Source organism: Aegilops tauschii, chromosome 6 (assembly GCF_002575655.3).
Source record: "Aegilops tauschii subsp. strangulata cultivar AL8/78 chromosome 6, Aet v6.0, whole genome shotgun sequence".
Lineage (NCBI taxonomy): Eukaryota > Viridiplantae > Streptophyta > Magnoliopsida > Poales > Poaceae > Aegilops > Aegilops tauschii.
In genome coordinates, this window is record NC_053040.3 from 398,149,219 (window position 1) to 398,164,443 (window position 15,225).

The following is a 15,225-nucleotide window of genomic DNA, read 5'->3' on the forward strand; positions in this document are numbered from 1 at the left end:
TACGAAACGAGTAAAGAGACTTGCCAGTAACGAGATTGAACTAGGTATGATAATACCGACAATCGAATCTCGGGCAAGTAACATACCGATGACAAAGGGAACAACGTATGTTGTCATGCGGTTTGACCGATAAAGATCTTCGTAGAATATGTAGGAACCAATATGAGCATCCAGGTTCCGCTATTGGTTATTGACCGGAGATGTGTCTCGGTCATGTCTACATAGTTCTCGAACCCGTAGGGTCCGCACGCTTAACATTCGATGACGTTTGTATTATGAGTTATGTGTTTTGGTGACCGAAGTTTGTTCGGAGTCCCGGATGAGATCACAGACATGACGAGGAGTCTCGAAATGGTCGAGAGGTAAAGATTCATATATTGTAAGGTAGTATTCGGACATCGGAATGGTTTCGAGTGGTTCGGGTATTTTACCGGAATATCGAGGGGTTACCGGAACCCCCCGGGGAAGTATTGGGCCTACATGGGCCCTAAGGGAGAGAGAGAGGGAAGCCCGCGGGGGGTGGCGCGCGCCCCCCTCCTAGGGAGTCCGAATAGGACAAGGAGGAGGGGGCGCGGCCCCCCTTTCCTCTCCCTCTCCCTCTCCTTCCTTTTCCCTTCGGTGAAGAAAGGAAAAAGGGGGGAATCCTACTCCTAGTAGGACTCCCCCCCATGGCGCGCGCCTCCTGGCCGACCTCCTCCTCCTCCTCTCCTTTATATATGGGGGCAGGGGGCACCCCAAAGGCACATCAATTGTTCTCTTACCCGTGTGCGGTGCCCCCCCTCCATAGTTTACTCCTCCGGTCATAGCGTCGTAGTGCTTAGGCGAAGCCCTGCGCGGATCACATCACCAACACCGTCACCATGCCATCGTGCTGACGGAACTCTCCCTCGACCCTCTGCTGGATCAAGAGTTTGAGGGACATCATCGAGCTGAATGTGTGCTGAACATGGAGGTGTCGTACGTTCGGTACTTGGATCGGTTGGATCGTGAAGACGTTCGACTACATCAACCGCGTTAACCTAACGCTTCCGCCTTTGGTCTACGAGGGTACGTGGACACACTCTCCCCCTCTCGTTGCTATGCATCTCCTAGATAGATCTTGTGTGAGCGTAGGAATTTCTTTGAAATTGCATGCTACGTTTCCCAACAGTGGCATCCGAGCCAGGTCTATGCGTAGATGATTTGCATGAGTAGAACACACAGAGTTGTGGGCGATAATAGTCATACTGCTTACCACCAACGTCTTACTTTGATTCGGCGGTATTGTTGGATGAAGCGGCCCGGACCAACATTACATGACCACGTTCATGAGACCGGTTCTACCGACGTGCTTCGCACACAGGTGGCTGGCGGGTGTCTGTTTCTCCAACTTTAGTTGAATCGAGTTTGACTACGGCCGGTCCTTGTTGAAGGTTAAAACAACACACTTGACGAAAAATCATTGTGGTTTTAATGTGTAGGTAAGAACGGTTCTTGATAGAAGCCCGTAGCAGCCACGTAAAACTTGCAACAACAAAGTAGAGGACATCTAACTTGTTTTTGCAGGGCATGTTGTGATGTGATATGGTCAAGACATGATGTGATATACGTTATTGTATGAGATGATCATGTTTTGTAAAAGTTATCGGCAACTGGCAGGAGCCTTACGGTTGTCGCTTTATTGTATGAAATGTAATCGCCATGTAATTGCTTTACTTTATCACTATGCAGTAGCGATAGTTGTAGAAGCAATAGTCATAATAGATAGGTACAATGGTTGTTTTGAAGAAGGATATAATGAGGCTTATGTGTGATAGAGTGTATCATATAACTGTTTTATTCACTTCCGTTATTTGTTACCTTGTTGTTTGTGTTTATTCAGATTACATAAAGCTACTTCTACCATTCATATTACACATATATCATCATCTCTTCGTCGAGCTAGTGCACCTATACAATAGATAAAACTGTATTAGGTGTGTTGGAGACACACTAGACTACTTGTATTTGCTTGCAGGATTGTTCGAGAGGGGCTAATTTCAACCTACACCTCCCGCATATTGATAAATTTTAGGTCATCTACTTGAGGGAAATTTGTTGATGTCCTACAATCCTCTGGGCTTGAAGGCCCAACAAAGTCTTCAAGAATAGAAGTGTGTACACAACATCACCCCCTCCCACGCACAAAGTAGGAGCTATAAACCTTGAGGTGGAATCCAAAGCCTCACAGACTCCAAGGAAATCCACAACAATGGATCCTCATAGGCCACTCCTACCACCTAGGAGTCTCCGGCCTTCAAGAGTCACAAGATCAATTGAACGGTTCAAAACTAGCTCGTATCGCGAAAGTGATGGTTAAAAGGGGGGGAGCTTGAATCTTGCTAGGGTTAGACCCTCCATTAAACCCCCTAGGAACCTATAGAAGAAATAGCGAAATCGAGCTTGGGTAGAGGGGGTGCTATTCTCTTTAGATTCGAAACATAGATTCAAGTGTGTACCCGGAGGGGGAGGCTTTCAATGACTCTTCTTCGTCTCCAGGTCAAAGAAACACGCCTGGACGGTCTAGACAATTGCCCAAGACGCAACTTCTCAACTACCGGTCAGGCCGGTCCCCAAACATTCAAACTAGGATTCGATCCTAGACCCAAAAAGTCTGGCCTAGAAATGGAGCAGTCGTCTCTTATGGGAGCCATAATAAACATCCCCCAATCCAATTTTGGTTCATCATGCTCACCTGTACCGCCCTCTTCAACCCAATGCCAATTTTTTTCCGCATGTCCAACAGAAGGTCCGACGCCTCTCACATTTCACTTGATTGAATAATGTTTTGCCCGTCTTCCTGAAGTTCACAAACCTCACTATTTTCTTCTCATACCCAACTTCACTCTAACACAAACAAGTTGTCCAACAAACACTTTGACAACCTTATCTGAACTTCTTTGACCTCATCAGTACGCTTCGCGAAATTCTCAACAAATGAGTTGCTTTTCAAGATCCCATGTGTCAACTTGTGGATCCGACTCTAGGTTTTAGTTGTGTCTAATTTCAACGATGTTAGGTTTCCGAACCAATCATACTTCTGTGCAATGATCGATGCAATCCCTAAAAAATTCCAGGACCTTGGTGCAACGCCCTAGCCTAGCAACCTTCTACTAGTCATCATCATCACCCAAAAAAATGGCCATTGTTAATTGTTTGGTCCCCAAATTCTCCATGCTCCGGCGATTGTACCGATCATTGCAGAGTATGATTTTATCGACTCTGCATTTTTCCTTGTGATTGTGAAACGACTAAAGACTAAAGTCCGCATGGGTATGGGCCTTGTCAAATCAAAAGGAAAAGGGACAATTCCATTTCTCCCCCTAACTTGAACCCACACCTGGCATTTACCCCTAAATTTTGAGTATGCTAAAAAATACCCCTCTTCCGTTAGGTGGTGTTATAGAAATACCCCTCGGCGACGTTTCTGTTAGGTCAAAGGGGTTTGACCATGTGCTTTGTCCAAAATGCCCCTGGTAGTACAAGTCCACATTTAGGTAAAGAAAAAAAACTAAGTCAAAGTTAGACCAGTCAACAGGGACTTGTCAAATTAGATTTTGGAGGCCCACATGTCATTCTTTCTAACTGTTTTATAGTTAGTAAAGGGCCCATGGGTCAGTGGAACACTTACCTGGAGGATTAGCCTAAATACCTTTTTAACAACAGCGGCTAAACACCGGTGCGTGCGCGAAGGTAGACGTACGGAGGAACGGGAGGATGCGGAGAGGTCTATGGGCTTTAGAGTGGCCCTGCGAGGCTGCGGGCGTGAAGACGAACTGGACTGAGGTGGCCCGAGACTGTGAGGTGGCCGGGGGATGGGCAACGGTGAGCTTGAGCGGCGGCGACGGGCGGCGCTCATGGAGGGAGGTTTTCGGGGATGCAGGGAAGCTTGAGGGCTCACCAGGACATTCGGGAGGTTGTCTTGGAGCTAAGTAACTTGGGGGAATCCTCCTAGATTCATGGGTAGAGGAGATCGGGCAGCGGCAGCACTCCGTCGGAGTTGGGGAAGACGACGAGTGAGCCGTCGATTTCGGGTGCCTCGGTCTAATTCGTCCCGCTGGAAAACAAATCGGGAAGTGCTCGATCTAATGGGCATGCTACAGAGGCTTGAGGCTGTCGTTGGTCACGCGTGCGTGAGACGATGCGGCGACGACATGAACCGTGTGCGGGTTCCGTCGGGGTGCTGGTTCCGGTGTCTGTCCTCACGCCAAACAGTGGTCAATCGATGGATGATTACGTGGCATTGAGCGCAGCGGGACCACGCCGGCGAGCCTAATGCTGGCCACCGTCGTCTGCTGTTGGCCGCCGCCGGAGGCGAGCGAGAGAGAGAGACACAGAGAGGTAAGAGAGAATAAAGTTTTTCTTTTTTCTTTTTTTGGCGGGTCCACCTGTAAGTGAGAGAGGTGGTGAGATAGAGATAGAGAGAGCTTTTTCCTTTTCTTTTTTCTAGGGTAGGTCCCACCTGTAAGTGTCATACACGTAGAGGGGTAAAACTGGCAAGAAAATGCCCCGCAGTCGGTCAAACGCCTTTGACCAGACGAAAATGGTACGGAAGGGTATTTCTATAAGAAGCTTTGACGGAAGAGGGGTATTTTTAAGCATACTCAAAATTTAGGGGTAAATGCCAGGTATGGGTTCAAGTTAGGGGAGAAATGGAATTGTCTCGAAGGAAAATTTGGTCTATCTGAAAGTGCCTCGCCTCCTGCCAAACCCCACACGTCACACGTGCCACCCCATCCCGTTCCGTTACGTTGCCCTTGCACGCTGCCACCCAGAATGGGATCGCCGGAGCGATCTCCACCGCACAAACCATCACCGACGGCCCAGATCTCCCGTTTCCGCCGTCCCCAGGCCCCGTCTTCCGGCGAATAAAACGAACCAACGCAGACGTGAGCCGATCCGATCCAAACAAAAAGACTCGGAACCAAAATAAATCGCGTCGCCACCGGACCCCCGCTCCGCTTCGCTTCCCTTCCTCCCACCCAAGGGCAAACAAAGCACCCACGCCGCCGCGGCGATCCCACACCCGCAGCCTCCCTCCCGCAGATCGAGCGGCGCGGCGCGGCGGCCGGCGGCCGGAGGGAGATGAGGAAGCGCGAGAGGGAGAACCCGTGCGGGGTCTGCGGGCACTACCACAAGTGCGAGGAAGGGGAGATATGCGGGGTCTGCGGCCACAGGCCCGCCGCGGCGGACGCGGTGGCCCCGGCGAGGGTCGACTCCGCCTTCCCCTCCGAGGTGCTCAAGGGCTTCCTCTTCCTCGGCAGCTACGACAACGCCTCCCGCTCCGAGGTCCTCAAGACGCTCAACATCACCCACATCCTCAACGTGCGTAATGTGCCCCGCCCCTTCTCCCGAGCCCCCTTCCTCCTCAGTTTCGATCGTCTCCGCGCCGTGAGGTCGGAGAAGTGTGGTGGCGTGGATTCGCGATGCCCTTTTGCGCGACATTCGTTTTTGTGGGGGTTTAGCTCCAGGGTTTGGTGACTCGGTAGGGTTGCTTCAAGCGTGATACGATGCGAGGGGTGTAGGTTTGCCTGCCGTGCTGATTAGATGTGCAGGAGGCGAAAATATTATCCTCTGCTCCTAGTAGCATTAGCCCAATCCCATTGCTCGTATAAATTGTGCAGGAAGGATGGTTTGATGCGAGTATTGCACAATGGTTCAATGATTTGTGATCGTGGGTACTTATGAGCTATGACCTATTACTTCTTTAGTAGTTAATTTGTCATCATTACACTTGCCTCAAAGGTTATTTTGGTAGGTTTTGATTGTAGTATGAGTACTGCTCTTATTTTATTAACCTGTGCAATGAATTTGCTTTGAAAGATAGTTATGATGAATTCATAACATAATTATTATCTTCCCAGAAAAGGTAATGCTTAATGTGCAGGAGTATTGAAGCGATTTGAAATAGAAAGCTTCCTTAGGTGCAAAGGAAAACAAATAGCATGAGCGGCTTCTTTGAACCATATATCTTCTTTGAACCAATATTAAATAGGAAGACCGAAATGGGAAAGAATTAAGAGTGTAGCACTTGATTGAAAATTGTATGAGAAAAAGGTGCTGCTCACTGATTTTCTTTCATTGATTAGAATCAGGGGTACATAGTCGACCACTGAAATTTGAGGAATAACACCTGATGCTAATTACTATCTAATATATTTTTTCTTATATGATACCCAGATTTTTGGCACTTCAGATGTTCCTCAGCTAACTGAAATTAGCAAAACAATAGGACATAACATGAAATGTCATGTTCAGATCATACTTGTTCAGATGATTTTTTTTCTTCTGTTTTCTCTAATATTAGCACTCAAGGTCACACAATTCATGTTATTATATTGAAAAGTAGAACAGTGTCTCGCGTCTGGCAGTGGCTGGTTGCACTCCATGCAGTGCTTAGGCGAAGCTTCTATTTTGTATCTGCTTGTGCCATGCTCTGTGCTCTGGTGAGACTAGTGGCCTTAGACGCTGTTGAGAGCCTGTCATTATTTACGTGCCGAGGTGAAGCGAAGCTTCTAGATGGTTGCATGGGGAAGTGGGAGGAGCAAGGATGTGGGAAGAGACAAGTATAATTTGAAGGGATAGTTGTGAGTAGTAATTCGTATGGTGTTATTATGGGATTAAATCTGCAATCAGGTCATATTTTTGTTTTTACGGGTTTCAACTTAATTATTGAACTAGTAGATAAGATTGGATGACTAGGATGGTTTGCTTCAAATCCACAATCGTACTTTTGCTTTAAGCTTGTCATGACAAATAGGTCAGCTTGACAACTAACTCTTGTTTTAATTACATAGTCAATATTGCTGTTACATGGATGATTTGCTCATCAATAAGTTTTGCCGGTTATTTTCTCTATAAGGTTAATTTCTCTTGCAAGGCTGCAGGCCTGACAGTCATATTGATTTTCTCTGCTTCTATTTATTTTAGAATTGGTTGTGTGTGTTCGTATTTTTTACACCTTACAAATGTTTTCCACCATCTACCATTCATCCTGCAAGTAGGAAACATGGAGAGCTGTGGAAGAGGAAAAAAACATGAACGAACTTGTTGTGCCTAAGAAGTTCTTGTGTAGCTATCCACACTTTAATACATTCTTGTCATAAACTGTGGAAATCAATATTGCAGTTATTGCTATATAGTAGTGTACCTGTCCTTTGCTATTCATTCAGAAGTTAGCATGCTGGCATTATCTTCTGTTGTTTGTTTCCATGCTTCATTTTTAAGTTGAAGGTTACTCACAGTGGTGCTGTTTAACAGACTGTGCCGGATTGCCATAATCTTTACCGGAATTCATTCACTTACCACTGCCTCCAAGATGATAAAACATTGGATTTTGATGGTGCTACTCAGTTTCTAGGTATTGTCATGTTATGCTTTCAGCGTTTTGTTCTGGAATAGATTGAATGTTGTCACTGCTTACCTTTATTTTTACCCTGTAACCCTGACATTCTTGCTTTATTTTGTTCCAGCATATATTTCTTACATTTTAGCCTTATAAAATGCTGCGTATTGCCATAATCATTTAAACATGACCTTTTGAAGCCTTGCTGCTCTTAATTTTGTTTTATGTTGTCAAGAAAGAAATTAGATCCTAGTACGATTTAACTAGTTCTACTCAATCTCTTAGTCCTTTGACCTGTTGGTCCTTCCTCGTACTCTTCATCTATATTATTGACAAATGGAGTACCAAATAGGAACAGCATGCATTTTTTTTCTCCAGCACCGAACTAGGAGATTTCCTTGCGCTCATACTGTCTATGAAGATGTTTTGTCTAATCTTGTCCTTCGCAACTGCAGAGCAATGTGAAAGAGGGGCTTCACGTGTTCTTGTCCATTGCATGTCTGGGAAAAACAGGTGCTTGCTTGTAGTTAGCACTATTGTGATTAATTGATGATTACTATCTGGACATATTGCTGATTGGTGAATACTTCCCTGGAACACATTTTTTAGGTCAGCTGCTGTGGTGACAGCCTTCTTGATGAAGTCTAGAGGGTGGAGACTTGCACCGTCTCTCCAGTGGGTAAAAGATCGACGACCACAGGTCCAAATAACAGAAGGTAACTGTATATCCTTGTCTAGTAAGCAAATATCCGTCTCGTGTATTTAAAAATCTGCCAATCAGCCATTCATAATTTTTTTGAATGGTAACAGCGGCTACTCATACATAATGAAAATGATGTGGTAGGATAAATTTGACCATCCGTTTTAGTCAATCAACATATATGTGTTGTCAACTGAATGTATCGTTAGTAGTACTTAATAGTGAAATTGGTGTGGTAAGATAAACTCGACCAGCCTTGTAGTTACAGTACAGGGTATGTGTTGTCATTTGAATACATCAAATATTTGAAGGAGCTAGATTAATAAATGCATTGTTAGTTAGTTTTCTCATTGCAATACTCTGGGGAGGCTATGGATAACCTGTTATGCAGATTAATCACGTTTTCCAACATAAACTTTGCTATATTTTCTCTCATCAACTCCTTCCATTGTTTCCTAACAAAAAGGTACTACAATCAAGTTAGTCATCTGTTACTTAGTTGAGCAACTACAGCCAATAAACCTTTTTTCTTGCATTTTCAAACTGTACGGATTGATGGGCAATCCAAATGTGTTATCATAAGCTAACTGTAACCCTTTTCTGTACAGCTTCTCAGTGTCAGCTTGTTGAGTATGAACAGAAGCTCTTTGGACCCAGCGCTGGCTCGCCAGCTCAGACCACGGTTCTAACCGAGTCATTTCCTTCACTTGGATTTGGTTTCCCACAACCATCAGGTGACATCCAAGTGCCTGCGTTCAACCAGACTCCTGTGCCATCCATTTTCGAGCGGGCCGGCCCAAACAATGTTCCCAGTAACTTCACTTTCGGAGCCGACGGTTCAATGGGAGTCGGAGTCGGTCCCGCCGCAGGGATCAACAATGGCGCAGTCACCCCAGCTTCGACGGATAACCAGATGGACAGCTCTTAAGATGACTTTTAACATGTCGCATATCACTTGGGACAGATGCATGTTACTCCTAGGCCTATCGAATATGTCACTGCATGTTTAGCTTTCACTTGGTATGGGTGCGTGTTACTCTTAGGTCTATCGAATATGTCATTGGATGTTTAGCTTTCACCAGATTGAGAAATGGTCCTGGCAAACCTTTGGGGTTATATCTTACAGTATATGGCAGTAGACTTGGCACTCGGCAGTTCACTATGGCTGTGGACCTGTGGTTGGTGGCTTATATTTCTATTACCTGCATGACTTCGGGTGCATTCGGGGGTGGTTGTGGTTAGTGGCATATGTTTCTGTACCTGCATAACTTAACTTTGGGTTAGCTTTATGCTGTGCATTCGAGCTTGCCGCAGCCAGACGATTGAAATTGTCCGGATCAGGTGACAATTTTAATTTACGCAGCATGACACGCCTGATAATGTTTCTTCTTCAAAATCATCAATTTTACGGCAGGGAGACCCACTCTCCCCCTACTACTCCTTCCGTTCATAAATATTTGTCTTTCTAGAGATTTCAATAAGTGACTACATACGGAGCAAAATGAGTGAATATACACTTTAAAACATGTTTATATACATCCGTATGTGATAGTTCATTTGAAATATCTAAAAAGACAAATATTTAGGAACGGAGGGAGTATTTGTCATCGGCATCGACCCGCTCCAAAAACTTCTTGAGGTGGCGACTGCTATATGGTTGTTCCATAGGACCCGTGGCCACAAGGCCGTGCTGTGAACTTCTTTATACGTGGATTCCACAGCCCTATGTTCTCCTTTGCGATCCCAGGGCATGTACAATGATGTTATCTTAGGAGTGTCACGTAGGATAAATGATGGGATGGAGCAAAGAGAACTCATAAGAAAAGCTTTGTCTTTTTTATTTAAGAGAAGACAAAAGATGATCTCTTAATATAATATATGTATCTAATACTAAAACATAACTAGATACATTCGTATTTAGACAAATCTATGACAAGAATTTTGGGACGGAGGGAGTATGTCTCATCACATTTTTAGGAATAGCTAGCTATTAAAGATAATGCTAAGAGATGACCCACTGTAGACAATTTTTTTGTCATCTCGAAATTACATGCAAAACTTAAAATAACACTATCTTATCAATCATTGTATATGTCCATCGTAACCCCTGTATCTACCCATCGCTGTTATTGCCCCTTTGCCTTCACCAAAAGCTGTTGGGCTACTCTTTAATTTTAGGGACCAGAAAGCAACTTGGTGAAGCAACCGTTCATTGTGCAACTTGGTGGAGTATTTAATTTGATATCATCAGGATCTTCAGTTTTGCAACTTCTTTTTCCGGATAAGGCAAAGGCCATATGTTAAAGTAGATCAACCCTAATTAGACAATCCTTACAGAAATTAAAAATTATACACCAGTCCTCTCAAAAATTGACGTCGTTTTCCTTATGCACTCACCGGCGACACGCCGTGAGCGAAGCTCAAGGCCGCCTCTGGACCAGCTAGCATGAATCTAGACGTACCAAGCACATTTCGAACTGGGAAAGAGACCAACCGAACAAGGATATGTTGATACTTTGCATCCCAGGTACCAGGAACCCTGGAATCAGGTCCATATTTTAGAGAATTTATTTACATTGTTTTTCTGGCTTTCTGCAGAAGTCCCTCCGTCCTGAATTACTTGTCGCAAAAATGGATGTATCTAGACATATTTTTAATTCTAGATACATTCACCTCCCGACAAGTAATTCAGGAGGGAGGGGGTATATCCTGAATATCACTCCAGTTCATCACCCTGCTAAAAACACGCAGTAGCATGTAATGTATCTGGACGCACCAATGACCTCAAGCTACTCCAGTCCACCACTAGCATTCCTTTTCACTGAAGCTTCCATAAGTGGTAAGCAAACCCGATGCGGCGACCCAGAGAATGCCCAACGCAAGCACGGCTACCATGCGCGCCAGATTCATTGAACCTGGACGTGCAAACCGCGCACAACGAATTTAGACGCACCTACCCGAAACATATATAGAAACGGCCCGCCCCCGTGCCAGATACACGCTACTCCAAAAACCTGCAACTGATTTGGAAAACTGGTGGCCAACGCACGAGCGGCGGCGAGCCCAATCTCCATGCTTATTCCGACGTCACAGCAACCGCCGGAGCCGCCGATCATGGGGTCCTCGCCGACGTCGTACAAGAAGGCCACGGCGGCGCTGGACGAGGCGGCGAGGGCGCGGCTGCGCGGCCCGTTCTTCTGCGGCACCACGCCGTCCGCCTCCGGGCAGGAGGACGTCGACGACGACGACGGCCTGGTGGAGCTGGTGCACGAGTTCTACAACGGGTACGGCGAGGACGCCGTCGCCAAGGAAGCCGTGCCGCCGCGGCCCGCTAGTACCACGTGGGCCGACGCGCTGCGGACGGCGCTGGCAGATGCGACGGCCGACGCGGCAGCGGCGCGGATCCGCGCCGAGGCGGAGCGCGCCGTCGTCGGTGCGGGGCCGAACGTCGCTGGCGGTGAAGGGGTCAGGAAGCACGTCGCCGAGCGGCTCCGTGCCAGAGGGTTCGATGCCGGTGAGTGCCCTTGCCTTGCTTTGAGATACTTCTCCGGTTAATTTCAGAGTGCGTTCCAGATTCCTCTCGAACAGAAGATTGACATTTTTGTTGTCGACGCAGGTGTCTGCAGATCGTCGTGGGAAAGAAGCAGCAGCGTGCCGGCGGGCAGCTACGAGTACGTGGACGTGGTGATCACAGCGGGCGCGTCGGCGTCTCGGTACATCGTCGAGGTCAACATCGCCGCCGAGTTCGAGACGGCGAGGCCCAGCGCCGAGTACCAGGAGCTCCTCCTCGCCCTGCCCACGGTGCTCGTGGCGAGGCCGGAGACGTTCAAGGAGGTGGCCGCGGCAATGTGCGCGGCGGCGGCCGAGTCCATCCGGGGCGCGGGCATGCACGTGCCGCCGTGGAGGCGCGCGCGGTACGTGCAGGCCAAGTGGTCCGGCAAGTACAAGCGAGCGGCGGCCGTGGCCGCGCCGTCGGGGTCGCCATGGGAAGCAGGGGCGAGCAGCACTGCAGCGGCCGAAGCTCGCCCGCGCCGCGGCGTGCCGGCGTCCGGCGGCCCGAAGCATTGCGGGATGGAGATGGGCCGCAGGGAGATGGCGTTCGGGAGCACGGGGCGGCTGATGTTCAGAGGGTTGTGACACGCTGCTGCTGCATGCGTTGATGACGTGTCCGATGCTATACGATCGGATGAGACGACTGTCTGTTTTTTTTGGCCTCTTTGGCTTGCCGGCTGTGGGAATTTATTTGTTTTTGTACGTATCTTATTATTTTCTTGTGGATGGCTTGTAGGCTGTAGGGTTCTTGCTGGTCAGGGGTTGCGTGGAAGTGTATGTTTTGGGAGGTTTATCTGACCAATGAAAAATAATTAATTGTAAGGCACATGTTCCATCGAAATTTCTCTGAATAAAATGTAAATACTACTCTCTCCGTTCCTAAATATACGAAAGATTTGGTAGTTTAAATTAAACTATCAAAATGTCATATATTTAGGAACGGAGGAAGTACTCCCTCTGGTCCTTTTTACTCTGCATATAAGAATTGTCTGAAGTCAAACTTTATAAACTTTGATCATATTTATATAAAAAAATATCGACATTTATTATGTTAAAGTTGTATAATATGAAACTTTAAGTCATGACGCATCTATTGATGCTGATTTCAGATTGTGAATGTTAGTATTTTTTTTCTATAAAGTTGATTAAACTTTACAAGGCTTGACTTCGGACAAATCTTATGTGCAAACTAAAAAGAACCGGAGGGAATAGATTATATCGCTAGATGCCAACATGTGCAATGTGTGTGAGGTAGCGTAGTGGCAGGATGAATGAATTTGACCTGCAAAATATATTGGTTCTTCTAGCCCCTGTGTGAGATTATTGGTACACTTGTAAGCTGACAGTTGGTATAACAACACTCTCAGCGTACAACTGGATTATAACTGTGGCTTTCATTGACCCACTGGTCTGGTCGCATGAAACTGAGTGATATCTCAACCGCAAGTTACTCCCTCCGCTTTAATGTATATATTTTTTTTTAAAAAGTCAAACCTCACAAACTTTGACCAAAATCATTTAAATCTAGAGTGTATATCATTAGATTCATCATAAGATTTAGCTTCGTATTTTATATATTTGGTATTGTGCATTTATGAAAGGAGGGAGTAATAGCCTTCAGGTCAAGTCATGCAGATCTGTTGTCATGTGCACGATCCAAAGAATGTCTTCTGTCTAACTAAAAAAAAGGCCTTCTCAAAGGGGTCTCAGATCCTCTTTAATAGTATCTGAATAAGAAGACAGTGACTACGAGAGCCAAAACTAAATTACACCTTTGCTGGCACAAGGAACAACAATCAGTAAGTCACCCGGGTTTATGAATTTTGATCTCGACAACGCCGCACACACATGTTTCGCTAGTCAAACTGAAGGCCTAAAAATAGACCCGAACCAAAACACGAATCTGCCTTGGAAGCCCCCGCTACCATCACCCAAAAAGTATCTATCGCCGCCATCCTGCCTGCCTGGAGGCGGGAGACGACCCAACTTCCTATTTTGTCCCTTCTCCGCCAATCTTATGGCTTCCTCAACCCCCAGTCACCGGTCTACGTCATATGCCTAGGATCCATCACTGCCTAGGATCCATCACCTTGTGTTTCCCCGTTGTCATGTGGCGATGCTAGCCCCCGTGTGATCCAGATCCGCTACCGCGGGAAGGCTTCCTCAAGCTGTGTGGTGTCTGTTGCACGACAGGATCCCACATCGTCTACACATGATGACACGAGGCGATATGTGTGAGGCCTTGGCGTCGGGAATTGCCGACGAGGGCATTGTCCTGCCATACAAAAGATTCCTCCTCCTCGGTATGTTGGCCAACCAGTGGCTGCCATAGGCGAGGACGGCGGAGTAAGAGAAGGCGTGTGGTGCTGTTGTCGGATACAAATTTGTCACCCGTTGTCGCATGGCTCGTAGTGTTGTGTTGTCATGATATGGTTGGGGCCGTGGTGGTCATTCCTGCATTTCGTCGATCACTTCGGGAGTTTTCTGCCAAGGCATAACTTCAGTTTTGTATGTCATTGCTCTTTGTCTACGTGATCCGTTGTATGAGTGCGTTGGTGTTGGCTGGGTATCCTAAGTGTGTTCACTCTGCTTGTATCTCCTTGATGTCTCATTATAAGTCAATAAATTTTTCCTTTGTTAAAAAATTGAAGATCTAAAAATCTGTGTCCGACTTATAAACCCGACACACGGGATTAGATGACTAACATGTATCACACTTGCACCCACAAGCAAAAGAAAAATACGCCCAAGCAAAGAATATCATCAATACAACATCCAATGATTTGCTTTGCAGGAGACCAATACAAGTGCTCCTAAGATCGTGATGGCCTGGGTATGAACGGAAAGAGCCAACCCAGCCATGGGTCGGAATAGGAAATCCCTTGTGATGAGTAGATCTTGATCTTTTCTAGGCCTCCACCATTATCAAGCAATGGAGCAAACACTGTCTTTTGGGATGCGCCTTGGGTCCATGACCGTAAGCCTAAAGAATGCATTTGAGGCGTTTGCACGTAAAAATTGGAAGGTGCGGAGGCACTTCATGAGAACGTTTGGGTATCCAAAATAAATATGGCTAGGATGCTCTCCATGGCCCACTTCCCTCAATTCATTGCTCTTTGGGCACTTATTGGTGATTTCCACCTTAAAGGAAATGCCAAGATGACATCACTTGGAAGCACACGACTGATGGCCAGCTTCTCCTTACTATGTGCAATTCTTGGGCATAATCTACTTCCGTATGATGCACACGGTTTGGAAGGCTTGTGCTCGACCTAAAGTAAAGTTCTTGGCGTGGTTGCCCATCCAAAACCGGATTTGGACCGTTGATAAATTGGCTAAGCGTGGATGGCCAAATTATGGACTTTGTTCTCTTTGCAAAAGAGAACAAGAGTCCGCGATGCGCCTTTTTTCAAGTGCCGCTTCACCCTTAGTCTTTGAAATTTGGTGAATGATTGGCTTCATCTTATGCATTTGGACAACACTTCTTGGCACTTAGAATATCCCATGAAGGATTGATTGATTAAACTCTCTGCCAAGTGTGTCTGCATGTGTACATTAGAAAAACTATGACATCACTTGCCATGCTCATTAGTTGGAACCATTGAAATAA

The 15,225-nt window shown here is 46.4% G+C and overlaps 2 protein-coding genes across 2 annotated transcripts; both read left to right on the forward strand.

The window, feature by feature from the left end:
- The first annotated feature begins 4,923 nt into the window (after positions 1-4,923).
- On the forward strand, positions 4,924-9,270 carry LOC109780628 (protein-tyrosine-phosphatase IBR5). Its single transcript, XM_020339209.4, has 5 exons — positions 4,924-5,343; positions 7,279-7,378; positions 7,819-7,876; positions 7,973-8,079; positions 8,672-9,270. The coding sequence occupies exons 1-5, from the start codon at positions 5,104-5,106 to the stop codon at positions 8,989-8,991; spliced, it is 825 nt and encodes a 274-aa protein (XP_020194798.1). The 5' UTR covers positions 4,924-5,103; the 3' UTR covers positions 8,992-9,270.
- A 1,789-nt stretch (positions 9,271-11,059) lies between these two features.
- Positions 11,060-12,456, forward strand: LOC109780627 (uncharacterized). Its single transcript, XM_020339208.4, has 2 exons — positions 11,060-11,577; positions 11,680-12,456. Exons 1-2 carry the CDS (start codon positions 11,136-11,138, stop codon positions 12,198-12,200), a joined length of 963 nt encoding a protein of 320 aa, XP_020194797.1. The 5' UTR covers positions 11,060-11,135; the 3' UTR covers positions 12,201-12,456.
- Positions 12,457-15,225: the final 2,769 nt, after the last annotated feature.